Genomic DNA, 14,699 nt, shown 5'->3' with positions numbered 1-14,699 from the left:
CCGGAAATAGGCCCCACAATAGCAAAGAACTCCCTCAGCCAACATCCTCTCCCTGGTGTTGTAGATGGCCGCTTTGGCCATCGCCAGGAGGAAGTTGACAAGGAGGTTCCGCAACTTTGTGGGGCCATGGATAGGGTGTGAGTATAGGAAAAGGTGAGGGGGAAAGTGCAGCCAGAAACGTAAAAGGATGTTCATGAGGAGCCGAAACAGGGGCTGCAACCTGGTGCAGTCCAGGTATACATGTGCCAGGGTCTTCCTCATGCTGCAAAAGGGGCAGGCGTCAGGGACAGGGGTGAGGCGCGCCAAGTACATGCCCGTGCTCACGGCTCCGTGGAGGAGCTGCCAACTAATATCCCGGTGGGCCTTAGGACTAGGGTGGAATATAGGCTGGCCCACTGGGGTTCTTCACTCTCAACAGGTGGCAATAGGTCCCGCCACTTCATATCGGGGTGGGACATGAGGGTGAGGAAATGGAGGATGTAAAGCACAAGCATGTACAGGTGTTTCCTTGGTGTGTTTCAGAAGCGAACTGGCTTCAAATCGTGGAGCCAGCTTGTAGTGTATGGGTGGGACTAGGGTGGCCAGATGTCCTGATTTTATAGGGATGGTCCTGATATTTGGGGGCTTTTTCTTATATAGGCTCCTATTACCTCCCACCCTGTCCTGATTTTTCACATTTGCTGTCTGGTCACCCTAGGTGGGACAGACGGGGAGGCTCATGGGGCAGTGGCCTGATGAAAAGGTCCGGAGGGCCTGGGGTGCAGGGTGGGCGAGGAACACCCTCCCGCAGGACCCAGTCGAGGTAAACCTGAGCAGTGGGCAGTAAGCTGCCCTCACCTCCTGAAGTATGCGCCAGGGAGTATGAAGGGCAGAGAGCCCCATGCACTGAGCAAGCGTCAGGGGATCCACCCAGTCTCCAAGTCCATGGTCATAGTCCAGGTGGTGTCCGACTCTGGTGACTTCTGCCAGGACCAATAACATCTGTGACAGCCAGACATTCCGGAGACAGTCAGACATTCCCTAGTGCTAACATTTACCTTAACACAAACCCTAATAAAAAGAAGAACAGGAGTACTTGTGGCACCTTAGAGACTAACAAATTTATTAAAGCATAAGCTTTCGTGGACTACAGCCCACTTCAAACCCTAATGATGAGACTTGAAAATCACTGCCAATGAGATGCATAAGCAATACAAAACGGGAGCCCTTCCTCCATTAGTTCTGGATGATTAGTTTTTGTCCCTTGCGCAACTACTGTCAGCCACTCTCGAGGCCCTTGCGTAGCTCCGCGGCGCCCACACTTTCCTGGGAACTTGGCATCTCCTGCTCTCCAGCCCCAGCTGTTGTTCTGCAAGCGAACCAGCGAGAGCGAGAGAGGCGCTCGCCGCTGAAGCAAAGCAAAGGGCTGATCGCCGGAAGTGGGAGCCTTCGCTGAGCCTGCCGGTTAGAAATGGGGCCGAGCGGAGGCGAGGCCGGCTCGGGCTGGCGTTAGTGTGCATGGGGCTGGTGGCCGGGCTGCGATGAGGGGCAGTGCCTGCTGCCTGCCCGGGTTAGAGCCGCCCGCGCCGCGGAGTTAGCGTCTCGCGAGCCGCCCTCTCGGGGAGTCCTTCCCCCGCCTCACCTCGGGCTTGGCGGGGGATTTTTCAGGCGCAATGTGGCTCCCGCGCTTCTTCCCCAGCGCCTTGCTGGTCTTGGGGCTCGTTTGCAGGAGTGAAGCCTTGGTCAACTCCAGCGCGGGTAAGATATGAAGGGGGGTGGGATAGGGAAGGAAAGAAAGGGTCCCCTCTGGCCTGGACTATCCGAATAGCCGCCCCCTCCCCCGCCCACAGCAGAGGCAATCTGTGGCTTGAAATAGAAAGCTGGCTCCTCTTTCACTTCTGCACGGTCAAAACAAGCATGCATGTGTTTTAAAAACAGATCGCTGGCAGCTTCGTTGCCCTCTTTGGATATTTTTGAACTGTGTTTGCAAAAGATACTTTCATAAGCAGGTGGACACCTCGGGATTGTTTGCCCCACAGAGATAATTAATAGCCGGGGATAATCTCTCAGGCTGCGAAGATGATCCTGGATCACAGCTGCTAGAGGCTTCAATGAGCTGAAAATAAGGGGTGGCCTAGAATAGTTTGTCAAAATTCCTAATAATGTCTCAGTCCTGGGGTAGCCGGGTTCCTTCTTGGGATCTTTATTTATTTGCAAATAACGTTTGAATAGCTGTCAAAGTACTTTGCACACTAGAATGCATTCTGCACAGTGGGGAATTGGCATGAGTTGGGATGGTTATCAAAATCAGGTGGTTTGCATAAGCAGCAAAGTGATCATGAGCACTATAGGCTTTAAAGGAGCATGTCATGTGTTTCGTGGGTCAGGGCGCAGTCATATGTTTCGGCAACAGTGATGCTTTTTTCCTGCCGTGAACAAGCATTTCATTATCGAAGAGAGAATTTTAATAGCACTATGGCTAGCCTGTAAGCAACAGTAATGTACTTCTCCTGGAGGGCATTACTTCATTGAATGGTAAAACAGAACAGTCTCAAGACTGGTTAAAACAAAAATAAGAAATTGAACAACTACTGGTATGCCCTCCTCCTTGAAATATGTACAGTTTCATTCAAACTGTTGGATTGTGATGCACAATGAAGGTTGGACAGTGTGTATTTGAATAATATATGTGGAAAATAAAGGTCTATCAGGTGGAAGCAATCTGTTTTATGCACAGATATCTCTGAAATCTTTTGACGTTCTAGTTGTAACCACATTTTCAGTATGAAGAGATTATAGATGTGTTGTTCACAGCACTATAGTTTGAGGCTGTATTAGCATTGCCATAATTATCCTTCTTCTCCCTGGTTCATAAACTGAATGACAGTCTGGATACACTGGATTGAAACTTGCCATGCAAGATCTTAATGCAGAAATGGTTTTTTGGTTGGTTCCAAACTTCTGATGATATCGATCTGTTTTAAGAATTGCAGAAATTGATTTTAATCTCATTTTGCTGACAACTCGTAAACAGTGTGGCTTGTGTTTTAACTTGACATTTCTCTTTCAAAAGCACTAAGTTGTGCAAAAAAAGTGTTAAGCAACATACCTGAATTTTAGTACTACAGATATCATGGTTAATTCAAGCACATGGACTCTTTTGGATCAGTGTATCACCATGTTGAGTCAATAGGCAGTAAAGGTTTAGAGAAACTGAATAGTCTAGTAGACCTGTGTGTGGATTTTTTATTAAAGCTTGCAAAGTGTTGATCATCTCTTGGCTAATGATCCAAGAAATAGCCATGACTATGAAGCAAATTGTTCTAAAAGCCTGGTTCTTGAATCTGATGATTCCAAAATAGTTCAGCAGTGCAGTGCCATTATATTGATATAAGTTTGTAGTGTAGACCAAGCTTTAGTGTCTCCAGGCCAAAACTCCATCAAGTTGCCATTCATGAACTCTGAATTTCCTTTTTAGCTGGTCTCTGACAGTGGTTAAGGCACTCGACTACAATCCTGAAGCTCATGAGTTCAAGTGGTGTTCCATCTTGCACTGGAAGGCCACCTCCAGTTCATCCAGCTGCAAAATGGATACCTGGTCCATGGGGTTAGGGATAGTCAAAGGTAGTCTGATGTGACACTGTCCACATCTCTCTCCCTTGTGTACTGTTGGCTATGGAATTGACTTGCCTTCACCACATCAGTTTGGGGGAACTTTGATTTGATTTTTACAACTTTGCTTTAATTTTAATATCGTTTTGTAAAGCATAGAAAATATTTGGTAACAAGGTACTTACAGCCCTTGTCATATATAATAATTTTTTTAAATGTTGGCATAAAATCTTATATGTTGCTAATTTGGTACACAACTAGAGACACATTGAGTCTCCTTTTCTCCCTCCCCTTGGAGATGCTGAGCTGAAGTTAATTGGGGGTGTGCTTCTGAAAATCAGGCCCTGAATATCTCAAATTGGGCACCTAAAATTAGTGAGCACTTATGAAAACCTGGGTTGAAGTGGATTGAATCCCTGTGTTTGTAAAATGCTGGTAATGACTTCCTTTCTCACCCAAACGAGACCAAAGGAAGAAGTCGTTTTTCACACTTTTTATGGTTATGTGTTGTTGGTTTCCGCAGTACATTTAAATGGGGAAATGGCAAAGTGATACTGAGATAACCCACTTCCCCTTGGAGGATGCCTGGCTACTGTTGCAAGGCAGACCTACATTTTTATAAAGCTGGTCAAAAAATGTAGGAAACGCACTCAACCAGCTTTAGATTAAAAAAACATATTTAACACATCTATGACCAAACACTTTTTAAAATAAACCTGAAATATAAATTAATAATCCATTTGGCTAGGAGTATCCAGTTATTGTTCATGTGCTTTGTATTAACAATATATCTTCTGAGTTTGGAGGAAGTGGCTGGGTTTTCTTTGCTAGCTCTCTAATTAACTCTTTCAAATGTATATTGGTGTATGAAAGAAGTTAGGTGTGTCCGATCGGTGTCCTTGCAAATGCATTACAGGATGTGTGTGACTATCTAGTTTCTAATACTCCCCTTGTAATCTCTGCTGAAATTCTAATTATGCACAGCAGTACTACTGGGTGATCAACCCCAGGTTGGTACAGGAGACTTAGGCTATCCTATTTCACAGGGATTCTTTCTCTTCCCTCAAATGGAAGAAAAGAGTTGTATTTGCCTGTCACATAATGGCACAGCACTACAACAGTCGTGTTTATAGTGCAGATAGGGTAACAATGCCTTTGTAACAAAGTGAAAGCTTTGTGTAGTCTATGCTGTCCTCTAGTTTCAGGGAGCCAGTTAAGAGACCTAGCACAGGTGGAACTTAACTGACTTGACTCCCTTTCCAGGGTCTGCTATAGTTGCAGTGTGTTTGGGGGCTTGTCAGTGGCCCTTCCTTATGCTGATAGTTCCTGCACATAAAATACCAACATATAAAAGGGCCCTCTAGACAATCTTAAAGACTTGGAGTCCCTTGTGACATTTTAAGAGTAAAAGGAGGGACTATAGAGGAGTGGTTGGGTTTCCCCTACCCTTTTATTTGCTGAGTTAATTTGGTTCCGCTGTGAATGTGGGTCCTTGATTGAGAGAGTTTGTATGGAATCATTGAGACAAACATAGAAACGACTCAAGGTGATTTTTGCCTAGTGGGAAAATTGAATGGCTTGGGGGAGTAGTCTGGTAGCCAAATGCAAGTTTTTGGGAATACCTTGTTTTAGTGTCCATACAGTGTTGGTTTGTGTGTGTGTATTTTTTTTTTTTTTTTTTTTGTGGATTCCGAATTGGAAAAACCCTAAATTCTAAAAAAAACTGCCTGATGACCCCTTGTCACTGCTTAGCACTTAATTCCACACTGCTCCTGATTCACAAGTGAGGTGACAGTGAAACCCCCTCTCAATGAATTTCATTTTTTTAATAAACTTCACACTAATATTTTGTTATGGAACGTAAGTTAGCTAGAAGGGTACATATGTTATCTCCGTATTAGTGTCTGTATTAAGAATATACCTTACTAGTATGTTCCCTTCTCTCCCAGAGACACAAGGCAATCTATTGTTCTCTGAACATGCTCACTTACGGTATGTCCAGACTGCGATCAATGTATCGGGGATGGATATATCTCGTCAGACATACTCACTCCTGAGAAATAATGTTTATAACTGTCCAATATTTCAAAATTAACAGATTATAAGCAAACACTTGGTGCAGGAAAACAGCTGACCATGTTCCAGGAATATGGAAAGGTATATGCAAGGGCATGTACTTCAAAACCACCTTCATGAGGCAGAAATACAAGAGATCCACAAAGAAGAAATCAAGTCAAGTATTCCTGCAGTTGCAAGAGACGGCGAAAGCATTAATAAGAAGCTAGAGCTGTGTATTGATCCCTTAAACCCCACTAAGCACCCAGAGGAAATAATAAACATTGTCAGTGGTAGAGTGGCATCGCTATCCATCAGTGTAGATGACACAATTGGAATTCACCAAATGTAAGAATTTGAACGTAGCTGGCCCAGAGGGTTCTGTAACACAATACCAAGGATAGCAGAGCCACTAGCATGGGCAAAGCATGTACAGGTTTGTCCAACTAAGGCATTTGACACTTGCCTACAAGCAAGTTCACGAGAGGTTGCCATGAAGAATATTTTGTCACATGAGTTGGTTCCTGTACCAATATCAATGTTCTCTGATGCTGGTGACATGAGGCTTTCCAAGACTAAGCTTAAGCTAAAGAACCAGCTGCAGATAGGTGTTAACTAGACATACTTAACAAGACATCACCTGTAAAGTCATTCTTTCAGTGGTATGCTGGCCAGCAAGTGATATTCAAGGACTCTGTGTCCAATTTCTAAGACTTCACTGAACACAAGCTAGCTGTAGGTGATGTACACCTTGTCTTTGAAAAGTGCAAAGACCTCATCACAAAGAGTGTCACAAGATCTAGCAGAGCTACAGAAGCAAGCAGGGTGCATCAGCTGAGTGCAAGTACGGAGCTACTGCCACAGAAAGTTGTTTTGACAGTAACTGGAAACAAGAAACTGTTGAACATCATTTGTACAGATCTCATTCAAGACCAGAATTTTGACCAAGAGAACCTATTAGAGCACAAGCTAGTCATTGCAGGTAGAGACCACACCCCAGTTGAAGTAAAGAAGGAGGTGTGGTGATCAACAGGGAAGATATGGCCGCCTGAGGAGTCAGACAACCTCCTTGTACAACAAATGGTGATGGTTGTGAAAGAGAATCCTGTGGGAATTATCAGATAACACTGATGTTTGTCTTACTCTTGCATCATCACCTTGAACAGGGCCTAATTTCTTAAGTGATTATGGAATCTCTAGTACAAGAGAGAGCTGTAATAGACATTCATGCTACTGCAGAGCAATACTAGAACATTGTGCCTGGACTGTTAGTTGCCCTTGCACCCTTGGGCAGTGATGCAGTAGCATCCTATTTTGGCCTTGCCACTGTGTTGAAGATTCTGTGAGCTGGTTGACATCAGTGCAGCAGTGCCTGATGGCTTTGAACTGGCAAACAAACTGTGCCACCATGTCAGAAGCATGGGAGAAATAACGTGCAGTGAAAATTGGTAAAGGTACCACATCAACACCAAAGCTCAGCTCCCTACCACCACCAACTGAAGCATTTTGTAGAAAATGACCACATCTTCAGGCACAAGTGTGGGAAAAGTACTTTGGAGTATTTGGTTAAAATATTACTATAACTTTAACAAATAGATATTTTGAATTTTTTCACATTAAAAAGTGTTCAACATATGAATTGAAAATTAAGGTTCATACTGTACCCTGCACCTCCTGTCTCATATACTTGAATTATTCATATACATATTAATGATATTGCAAATATTAATACATGAAATGCATGTATTAACTCTTGTGCCTTGTTTTTTGTGTGAACACTTGATGATGGGTGGGGTGGCAAGGCAGGGATGAAATGTTGATAGTTCCAAATGTTCAACAGTGATAATCATCAGGCAGACCTTTAAAATGTGTAGTCTTGAGATACAAAATTCACAAAAAACCTTGTATGGACCCTAAAGCAAGGCTGACTGGACTGGCTGCTGGACTAGAGTGGTAATGGGACATGCATGTTCCAGGGCTGTTAAGCACTCTCCAAAAATGCAAGATCCCTGGCCCCCAAAAGGGTGAATATCAAAGGCCATGATGCTGTACTGAGCTTGATGCAGGTGAATCCCTGCCTCATCAGTCCAGGAGGAGGGTCAAAACTAGCATCCTCCAGAGAGAGGATGGAATACAATACAAAGTGATGGAGCAGTGGGTTTTGAGATGCACCTACTTACTTAGTTCTACAGTTTTTCTGTTCTACATTAAAATCATTGTGCTCTGATCTTATTGTTAATGAATATCCAGTAAGCAAACACTAAGTAATATTTGCCAAATGCTGCTGCCTCTACTTATATTTTGCTTTTAATTCCAGTTCCAGCAAACAAAATTCCTTGTTATCTCTAGGTCACAAGTTCAAATCCAGCCAGGTTTGGTAGCAACCAAAAGTCATCACCATCTGGCTGTTTGTTAACCTTCTAGAAGGGAGGCAAAGAATGGAATAGACCTGTAGACTAAACTAAGCTAATATCCCCTAGAGGTGATCATTCAGGTTTGGGTTTCCTGATCCCACTTTTTTTGTCCAGTGACTAAGGTATGGTCTTGGAGGACCTGGATTCTATTTCTGGCTCTGCCACTGACCTGCTATGTGAATTTGGGCAGATAACGTCACCTCTCTGTTTCCCTCCCACTTTTGTCTACTTAAACAGAAAGCTCTCTAGCGCAATGGGGCCTCAAACTCAGCTGAGCCCCCTAAGTGCTACTGTGATAACTATATTCAATGCAGAGAAGGCTGCAGCAACACAGTGAAGTGGTAGTGCAGGCTATGTAGTGATCTGTGGGTGGAGGATTTTGTTCAATATGACGCTTTTCACCAGTATTAAGCTTCCCTGCTGCGTAGACTGTCGGTCCTTCATCAGTTAAGACTGAGCCAATCGGATAGCTCAGTGGTTTGAGTATTGGCCTGGGATATCTCCATTAATTATTATTATTACAACACGTCTTCCAATCTTCTCTCACTCTGGCCATCCATCGCCATGCTTGTCCATATCTCCTTGTTAAGAAATCATCCCATCTCTTTGGAGGCCGACTGTGTGGCCGTTTCAGTTCTTGCCAATACCACTCAGATATAGCTGCAGTCCATCTGTTGTCACTGCCCTTGTCAGTGTTCTGCAGTTATAAGTGCACACTGAGAGAGTTGTCAGGTTTCCTTTTGGCAACCTGGCACCTGAGATTCTTTTCAGCCTCTCATCGATCGAATGCCTCACTGCCTCCAGAGTGGGGATCAAGGGATGTGCAGAGAACTGAGACTTGGTTTTCCGTGTTGTTTTAGCCATTATTTTCAGCCACCCGCTGGCGGGGCTGTCAGTGGCGCGTTTACCTCCTCAATTTAGCTAGCTTACAACCTCAGAAAGAGGGATTATACGCCCCTCCGCAGAGGAAGCAAACCTCTCGCTGGGCTGACAGTCCGACACCTTGATAGCATGGTTAGACCTGCCGGAGAATACACTCCACTACCATCGCTGTCGAACAGCCAGGGTCACCGCTGCGCCACATTGAGGCGTCAAGGTAGGATTTGCAGCAGTAGACTGAAGCTTCCCTGAACTTGTAACAATTGTGTATTAAACTGCCCATGGCTTAAACATGTATTTTTATGCCTTTATACACCCTGACATGTAACTGAGAACTTGTCATATAATGGTGAGGGACTCCTAAGTAGGCAGTTTCTTTTCCATTCATCGCTTGTTGACGCAACCAGTAATGCTGTACAAGCAGAACACATGTCTGCTTGGGATGCCAAAATAACTAGAGACTTTTAATAGGAAACTTTTAATAGTAAACCTCAGAGTAAGGAATCTTCCAACTTGATATAACTGAATGGGAGGGAAAGCCTCTATCTTGGTTCTCCTAAACTCTTAATAAATGATGCATTTCATTTGTAGGTGTTACCTTTGGTTGTTTACAGGCCTCTGTAGAAACAAGTTGATCAGGTTTCGATGGACAGACTGATCTTGGACACTGCAGAACAAACACCTCCGTTGGCACCCTTTGGGGGCTTTTTGCATAGGCATGGAGACTGAACTGCCCTCTGAGCTTGCTTAATGAGAACCAAGATGAATTGAACCCTTATTCCCAGGGCTTAATTTGTAATGAAAGAGTTGCCGGGACTCAAGCAATTGTTTTTATATTAATAACTAATGCGCCCAGCCCAGAGATGCCAGGGCTATGAGGTGCCGGGGCTCAGCACTGGCAAGCCCTGGCACAAATTAAGCACTGCTTGTTCCTGTAGTTTGGGGCTGAGGCAGTGGGGAAAACCTTTCACTGGCCATACTGTGTCTGTACTCTGGCTAAACAAGAGTTAATTTTCCATAACCTTTTTCTCTTTTGTGTGAATTTAGTGCCTGTGAAAAATTCCTCTTTGATTCTAGCTGTTGAAACTGCTCGATTCTAGAAGGCAGCTTTTTTTGTTGTAGTTAAAAGCCAAACACCAAGAATCCATTTTCTTTTCCTTTTGGAGTAAGAAATAAGTTCACTTTCATTAATAGATCAGGCTACTGCTTTAATTGTGGCATTCTTTGCTATGTTCTGTATTGTGTTTATAAATTAGATTTAAGGAAGATCAATGTCTGAAATAGTATGCTCAGAGGCTGCACTGAGGGGAAGCCTAATATGTGACAGATGACTCAAAAGTAGGCATGTTATCAAGTGGTGTTTATGTGGCCTGCATGGCATATTAGTTCTGCAGAATCTGTAAACACTTTTAATATGAAATCTTTTAGCACCCAGGAAGGTAACTATCAGAATGTGAACAGAGGGGTGGTGGCTGTGTTGTCTTCTTGAATCTGCAGACAACCTGAAACAATGGTGGCAAACTGTGACTGTTTGATTGCTGATAAGGTGGAAGGGACTGGAAGTTGTTGCAGGGAAGAAACTATGGAAGAGAGACATTCAAAGAAAAGAAACAGACGGATGATGAAAGAAGAGAAATAATAACAGGGATCCTAAAAGTGAGCTTATTTCCCAGTGAATGATGCTGAATGCAGCATCAAGGTACTACAAAACAAAAGCTAAGTTTTGAGTTATAACTAGGGTGACCAGACGTCCCGATTTTATCGGGACTGTCCCGATATTTCCTTGTTTGTCCCGCGTCCCAACCGACGTGCGGTCGGGACACTGGACAAACAAGGAAATGCGCCGGAGCCTGGAGCCCAGAAGTGCTCGCACACACCCCCCCGCCCCGACTCCACCCCCTCCTCCCCCGATTGGCTCCCTCCCCAAATCCCCTCTTCCCCAGGCTCACCATTCCTCCTCCCTCCACAAGCGCTGGAGGGAGGCCCAGGAGACGCAGGGGAAGCGCGGGGCTGGGGTGAGTGAGAGTCCAGCCTGGCCCCAAGCAGGCAGGACTCAGTTGGGTGGTAGGGAGAGTAGGGGGGCGGCCCGCGGGGCCAGGCGGTGGCTGTTCTCCCCCCTGGGCAGCGGGACTCGGGAGCAGCCGCTGCTGCAGCTCCCACTGCTGCGGGGGGAGGAAGCAGCCATGGCGCTTGGCGGCTGCGGCTCTGGCGCCTGGGCCCGAGCCTGGGCCTGCTGCGGGGACCCAGCAGCACGCACGCTGCGCCCAGTCCCTGGCCAGTCGCGTCTGGGCTGCTGCCCAGGTGGCGCAATCCCGCGGCGGCCCCGGGGCGGAGGCATCAGCAGCCCAGCCCCGTTCGTTCCCCTGCGGGACCCAAGCGGGACGGGGGGGCTGGGGCCTGCTGCCCCCACTCCGGGGCCGCCACGGGATAGCACCAGCTGGGCAGCAGCCCAGACATGACTGGCCAGGGGCTGGGCTGGGCGCAGCGTGCGCGCTGCTGGGTCCCCGCAGTAGGCCCTGGCTCGGGGGGTTCGGGCCCGGGCGCCAGAGCCGCAGCCGCCGAGCTTGGCCATCGGCCGCTTCCTCCCTGCCGCGGCAGTGGGAGCTGCAGCAGCGGCTGCTCCCGAGTCCCGCTGGCCGGGGAGGAGAACAGCCGCCGCCTGGCACCGCGGGCTGCCCCCTCCTCTCCCTACCACCCAACTGAGTCCTGCCTGCTCGGGGCCAGGCCGGACTCTCACTCACCCTGGCCCTGCGCTTCCCCCTGCGTCTCCCGGGCCTCCCTCCAGCGCTTGTGGAGGAAGGGTGTGTTTTTTTGTTTGTTTTTGTTTTTTTGCCACGCCCCCTCCCCCCCCCCCCCCCCAACCCCCACGTCCCGATATTTGACTTGGGTGATCTGGTCACCCTAGTTATAACTCTGCCCTGGCTCTTTGTATAAACTTCTTGTTGACATAAATGGGAATTATCCCTATGGACTGAAGGAAATATGGAGTACTAAATCTGTAATTATGGCCCATGAACAATAATTAGAACTGGACTTCAGACCTCTCCACCGAATGTGTTTTGAAATTGACTCTAAAAGAACTGCTGTTTGTGCGCTGACCTTATTTTTTCTGGATGATCCATTCAGGTGGAAGTGATTTGGAGCCAGCTTGAGGCCACAGAATAAGACTGGCAAAATCATTTAACAAACACTAACTGTATATAAGGGCATATATACACATGGGTTATTCTGAAATAACTCCAAGTGTGTACACTCTTATTGTGGATTAAGCTAAACTGGAAAAAAAACACTTGTTTCGAGAATAAGGGCTGGTCTATACTGAAAAGTTACATCAGCATAGCTACCTCTCAAGGTAATCCACACCAGAGAGTAGTTAAACCAGTCTAACCTGCAGACATTTGAGGAAAGAATCCTCACATGGTCACACTGATTAATATTCAGCTGATGTGAAAAAACAGCTGAGTAGGCATTATGAGTCGTGAGCCGTTTTGAGCAGTCAGCATATTGAGCTGTTACTTTAAGCACTGTGGGTTTTGTTGCTAACTGTTAACTATGGTGCGATGCACAGATCCCCACCTCCACCCCCTGTCAGGGTTAGTTCTATTCTTTCTTCTCCGCGCGCGCCCCCTTCCCCCCACACACAAAGAGGAAAAAAAATATGAAAAAAATTCACCCTCACCTCCCCCCCCCCCCCCCGAAACTTATCTCTATTTTTTATGCATTAAAAGTGTTAATGAGTGTTTTTAAAAAAACACACAAACAAAAAAAACACCTATGGTAACAGTTTTCAGAGCGGTAGCTGTGTTAGTCTGTATCAGCAAAAACAACGAGGAGTCCTTGTGGCACCTTAGAGACTAACAAATTTATTTGGGCATAAACTTTCGTGGGCTAAAACCCACTTCATCAGATGCATGAAGTGAAAAATACAGGAGCAGGTATTAATACATGAAAGTATGGGGGTTGCTTTACCAAGTGTGAGGTCCATCTAACAAGATGAAATCAAGTAATAGCAGGATACCAAGGGCGGAAAAATAACTTTTGAAGTGGTAAGAGAGTGGCCTATTACAGACAGTTGACAAGAAGGTGTGAGTAACAGTAGGGAAAAATTAGTATTGGGGAAATTAAGTTTAGGTTTTGTAATGACCCAACTAATCCCAGTCTTTATTCAGGCCTAATCTGATGGTATCCAGTTTGCTAATTAATTCCAGTTCTCCAACTTCACGTTGGTCTGTTTTTGAAGTCTTTTAGTTGAAGAATTGCCACTTTTAGGTCTGTTGTTTTATTATTTGTTGTTTTAGGTCTGTTATGGTAAATGGTAGTTACTTTAAAGTTGCAACTCCTTAGACTCTGTCTCCATTACAGAGATAAGTTGACACAAGTTACGCTGATTATCATAAACTGCTCTAATTATGTTGCTTGTGCATGTTCACACAACACTCCTTTTGTCAGCAGAGCCTGTTCAGTTTCTGCTCTAACATCAACAGAGAGAGCAGTGGACTGTGGGTAACTATCAGTCTGTGCTACACTGCACTTTCTGCAGCTAGGAGTTGTGGGAAGGCAAAGTGGATCACAGTGCATCATAGGTTCAGGCTCAACATCCCATGATGCAGCTTTTTCTGTCCCATCATTCCATGGGCTTCCGACTACATTTTGTGCCATTTTTCAACAGTCCCTGGTTACTCTGTGCCCACCATCTCCACCTGAAAGCATGGATCCTGCATTGCTCTCTACTGTTGTGGTCAGTGTTATAAAGGACAATACAGCTGATCATGCAGTATCTTATGAGCTTCAAATCTGAACAGGAATCTGTCATGCCTGCCCTGCTGTGTGCCATGGAAAGAAACCATACCAGATTACTTTTGGCATTCATGGAGCAGCTGCACACGGTGGTGCGATCGCATCTTTATTCACACCTGGGATGATGAGCAGTGGCTGCAGAACTCTTGGATCCGCAAAGACACCTTCCTGGAACTGTGTGTAGAGCATGCCCTAGCACTGTGGCACAAGGACACCAAAATGAGAGCTGCCCTCTTGGTGGAGAAGCGCATGGCGATTGCTGTGTGGAAGCTGACAGCTCCAGACTGCTACCGGCTGGTCGTGAATCAGTTTGGAGTCGGGAAGTCCACAATGGGGGGTTGCTTCCTAGCTGTGATTTGTAGTCTGTAAATGTGCCAGTGTATTAATTCCTGCAGCAACCACTGTGTGTAGGAGACCAAAAAAAAAATTGATTATCTTTGAGTATTTTTTTTTTATTAAACAGCAATAAATAATGCACAGAAAACGCTTAGTTGAAAGGGACCTACCACTGAGAGGAACACTCTCGTGATGGAGGCTCTCGTAGCTGTAGGTAAATCCAGCTTTTCTTTTTGGAAGGGGTAGAGTGAACAGGGTACTGCGATGGACCAGGAAGATGCAAGGAATGTGTGGGAGGAGTTTGGGGAGGGCATGGCAAGCTGTTCTGTATGGGCTGTGGGGTGGGGTGGGGGAGCACACAGGTTTTCTGCCTGCAGCACAGTTAGGGACTTCAACATCTCTGGCCCTCTATCACTTTTATCATCCATTCCTGGCCCACTAAAATTCCCTCCTGGCCCAGCTTCCTGTCCTGGCTATCTATCTTAATCATTCATTAATTGTCTCCCCAACCTGTGTTCTTGATTTGTGGCATCAGAGGACTGGAGCACCTCCCCAAAACTTGTCATCCTTGCTCCTCCTGGGTCACTTCCTTATCTGGCAGAGGCACTCCGCCGGTGTGTAGGGGTT

The 14,699-nt window shown here is 45.9% G+C and overlaps 1 protein-coding gene across 1 annotated transcript in view; it reads left to right on the top strand.

Annotated features, from left to right (window-relative positions):
* The first annotated feature begins 1,394 nt into the window (after positions 1-1,394).
* The window catches only part of TM7SF3 (transmembrane 7 superfamily member 3), a 34,875-nt gene continuing 21,570 nt past the window's right edge, over positions 1,395-14,699 (top strand). Inside the window, exon 1 of the mRNA XM_054037286.1 lies at positions 1,395-1,737. Within this exon, the coding sequence (XP_053893261.1) occupies positions 1,653-1,737 (85 nt within the window). The 5' untranslated portion in view covers positions 1,395-1,652. The remainder of the gene's footprint in view (positions 1,738-14,699) is intronic.

The sequence above is a fragment of the Malaclemys terrapin genome, chromosome 1 (assembly GCF_027887155.1).
Source record: "Malaclemys terrapin pileata isolate rMalTer1 chromosome 1, rMalTer1.hap1, whole genome shotgun sequence".
In the NCBI taxonomy this organism is placed as follows: Eukaryota; Metazoa; Chordata; order Testudines; family Emydidae; genus Malaclemys; species Malaclemys terrapin.
The sequence above is the reverse complement of the archived record's forward strand: the minus strand, read 5'-3'. Positions and strand labels throughout refer to the sequence as shown.